Source organism: Coffea arabica, chromosome 11c (assembly GCF_036785885.1).
Source record: "Coffea arabica cultivar ET-39 chromosome 11c, Coffea Arabica ET-39 HiFi, whole genome shotgun sequence".
Taxonomy (NCBI): Eukaryota; Viridiplantae; Streptophyta; class Magnoliopsida; order Gentianales; family Rubiaceae; genus Coffea; species Coffea arabica.
In genome coordinates, this window is record NC_092330.1 from 33,877,605 (window position 1) to 33,880,598 (window position 2,994).

At 38.2% G+C, this 2,994-nt stretch overlaps 1 protein-coding gene across 1 annotated transcript; it reads right to left on the minus strand.

Moving 5' to 3' along the window:
- Window positions 1-1,362: 1,362 nt before the first annotated feature.
- LOC140016558 (putative F-box protein At1g67623) lies at window positions 1,363-2,994 on the minus strand. The gene is made up of 3 exons (XM_072070105.1): window positions 2,870-2,994; window positions 2,609-2,771; window positions 1,363-1,749 (listed from the first exon to the last, which is right to left on the minus strand). The coding sequence occupies exons 1-3, from the start codon at window positions 2,992-2,994 to the stop codon at window positions 1,363-1,365; spliced, it is 675 nt and encodes a 224-aa protein (XP_071926206.1).

The window sequence follows — 2,994 nt, forward strand, 5'->3', positions numbered from 1 at the left end:
ATTGATCAGGCGGGGACGGGCGTGGAGGGAGGCAAACCCGTTTTAGTCAAACGAAAATCAGCCCCATTCCGTATTGGAGCGTGTATTCCGGAGCGGGTTATGCGGAAGCCAAACCCGCAAGGGGTTACATTACAATCTATTCATAATAACAAATGTAATTATATATTTATATAATTTATTAATATTAATTACACATATATTATAAGGGATACTTTCAGAAACCTCCCCTGAATTAGCTTATGAAAAAATCAGAAAATGGATAATTTGTGGACGATAGCCAAAAAGAGCTGGCGTTTTATTCAAGAACTTGTTTAATTTCATTTAATCCCATAAATAAATTTGTTGACGTAAATCGATTTTATTGTAAAGGGAAGCCATAAAAAGCTGTTCTTATATTGTACTGGAGTTTATTTTTATAAATTTATCCAATAAATAAATTTAGTTATAGCAAAAACGATTCTCTGTTGTTGCCCTGGAGGAAAGCCATAAAGCGTTCAGAAACATTAACGTAAATGGATTTGATTTTTATTTTAGGCGATAAATATAATTTTATTTACGCAAAAATGGGTATTCTGTTCTTATAATGGAGGAAAGCCATAAAGAGTTGGTCAATTAACGTAAATCGATTTTATTGAACTTTTACCCGATAAAAAAAATTAATTTATGGCAGCCAGGCTTACTCTGTTGTTATCTATTTCCAGGAAAGCCATAAAGAGTTGGGCTTTTACGAGAATATGATATTTTGCAGAACATACAAGGGCCAACATAAGCTATTGTTAGTGACTCAAACCAGTAATATTAAGAGAGTACGAAGTTTAGGCTGTTGAGTAGGACCGAAATAGCAAGCAAGGTACAATTCTTGTGAACCAAGTTCTCAAAAGAGATGGGGATCATTTGAAAAGAAATCTTAATGCAAAATTATTTCCGGTTTCTACGTCAACATCTCCGGTGGTTATGTATTGAGAGTTGGAGGTACATGAGAATTTAGTGCATCCAATTGCATTTCTTTTACTTATTGGCTCATTAAATTTTATGTCTATGAAGTTTATTAAAAGTTTTATTACGACTTCTTGGAATACATGTAATTGATCAATGGCTAACACAGCTAATCATCTTAAGCAATGCAACGGGTACTCTGTTCTTATTTATTTCCAGGAAAGCCATAAAGAGCTGGGCTTTTACGACAAAGTGATACTTTGCAGAACATACAAGGGTCAACATAAGCTATTGTTAGGGACTAAAACCAGTAATACTAAGAGAGTACGAACTAGCGGTCAATTCAGTGAAAAAACATAATTATTTGGTACACGGTGGTGACAAAAATACGCAGTAAAAGGAGTTATGAACATTGTATCTTATACACTAACGGTTCGGTAGGGCGGCACAAACTCCAACTTCTTCATCGCAAGCGCAGCCTTCACATGTACTCTCCTCCACGTCATCGACATCCATAGGCCATGAAGATGTTTTCCTCTCGTGTGTCATGGCACAACAAATGGGCGTTGGGTTTAGAAACACAGGATTCTTGACCCATATCATCCTCAGCAGCGCTCGCAAATTTTCACGACAAAGTTTCAATCCCCATTGCAACCCGGTCAGCAGTCGCATGCCTCTACGCTTTAACTCGTCGGTACCAACAAAGATGTAAATGATTCCCAACGCATATGCAGCGTCGGGGTGGCCGGAATTGGCAGCGTCTTCGAGGCATTCCAACGAACGGTCCAAATGCTTGTCCGAAAAATAGTCAACCTAAGCAGTGCAAGGTTGATATTAAACTCTTGCGTAAAACTGATTGAAATAGTAACGAAAAAGTCAAAAAGTCCAGGCGGACCAGTGGCAGCGGGACAAGAATTATGTAGTCATGACCAAAGCACCACAGTGATGAGTGGGGGTAAGGCTAATCTAGCTAAACTTAGACCCTAAACTTAAATTAACCACAAAATAAAGAACTATCCATCTTAACAATTTTTGACGAAGAATAAGAAGCATTCTCTTCTATGTTGAAAGTCAGATATTTTTCACTGACAAACAGTGGCACTGTTTACCCATCAAACTCAAATTGGTATTGCCACACTGATCTATTTAATCACCTCGTGTATCTCAATTTCTGTACTGCCAGATTTGCCAAAATGTTCCTAGAAATGTTCATAATGTGCAAATAGATGGGCCACAAATGAGCATCTATGAGGTTGTTTTCTACATTTCGAGTTTGCAAACTTTCTTATGTAACTTTCTCTGCTACTCAAAATTCTTGAAGTTATCTTCAGAAGCACTGCTAGCCAGACAAAATTTCACATAATAGCAATTTTTTGTTAACCAAAAAAGTTGAGTAAAATGTAAAGAATTGGCAATATAGAATATTGATGTCATTGATGCTGAGATAATTCTGCCCCAATACTATGATAACATATTCTTAACCAGACATGAGCTTCTTTTTGACCAAACAATGTTCAACAGAAGCAAGGCAAGCATCTATGAAAATTCAAGGTCATAAACAGGTGGTGCACGTCATCTTAAAGTATGGGTTGTATATATCTTTTGGGGGTAAAGTTTGCAGACCAAAATCACAATGAAGTTCAAGCAAACGGGACATCGGCGCGATGCTTACCACGGCTTTGCGATACACCGCTTTTGGATTTTTGCATTGTCTGCACTTCTTCAGGAACCTGGACACTTTGTCGATTTTGTGCCAGGGGACGATTTCAAACTTCTGCAGTGACACCCGCTGGTATATGGTGTCTGCGTCGGACACCTCGTTAAACAACTTACAGCTGCAAAATAAGAGAAATGATCCATTAAACTCAAACGAAAAGCACATGTCAAACAAGAATAGGCCTCTTCCTGTGTGTATTAAGAGAGTATAACGAACCATAGTTTTGCGCTAAAAAGATCAGTCGACGAAGATGATCCCACACGTGCAAGCACCTTCGATAGCACATCGGTCGGAAGGGAGAGGATGGAGGTAGTTGAATTCCGTTTTTGTTCGTTGGCCAT

Bases quoted from the DNA above. Each gene is read 5' to 3' on its own strand.
- LOC140016558 (XM_072070105.1), bottom strand. From the start codon at position 2,994: ATGGCCAACGAACAAAAACGGAATTCAACTACCTCCATCCTCTCCCTT. The intron at 2,772-2,869 runs GTTCGTTATACT...CTTATTTTGCAG, and splicing joins CTTTTTAGCGCAAAACTATG to CTGTAAGTTGTTTAACGAGG. The intron at 1,750-2,608 runs GTAAGCATCGCG...TGCACTGCTTAG, and splicing joins CGGTGTATCGCAAAGCCGTG to GTTGACTATTTTTCGGACAA.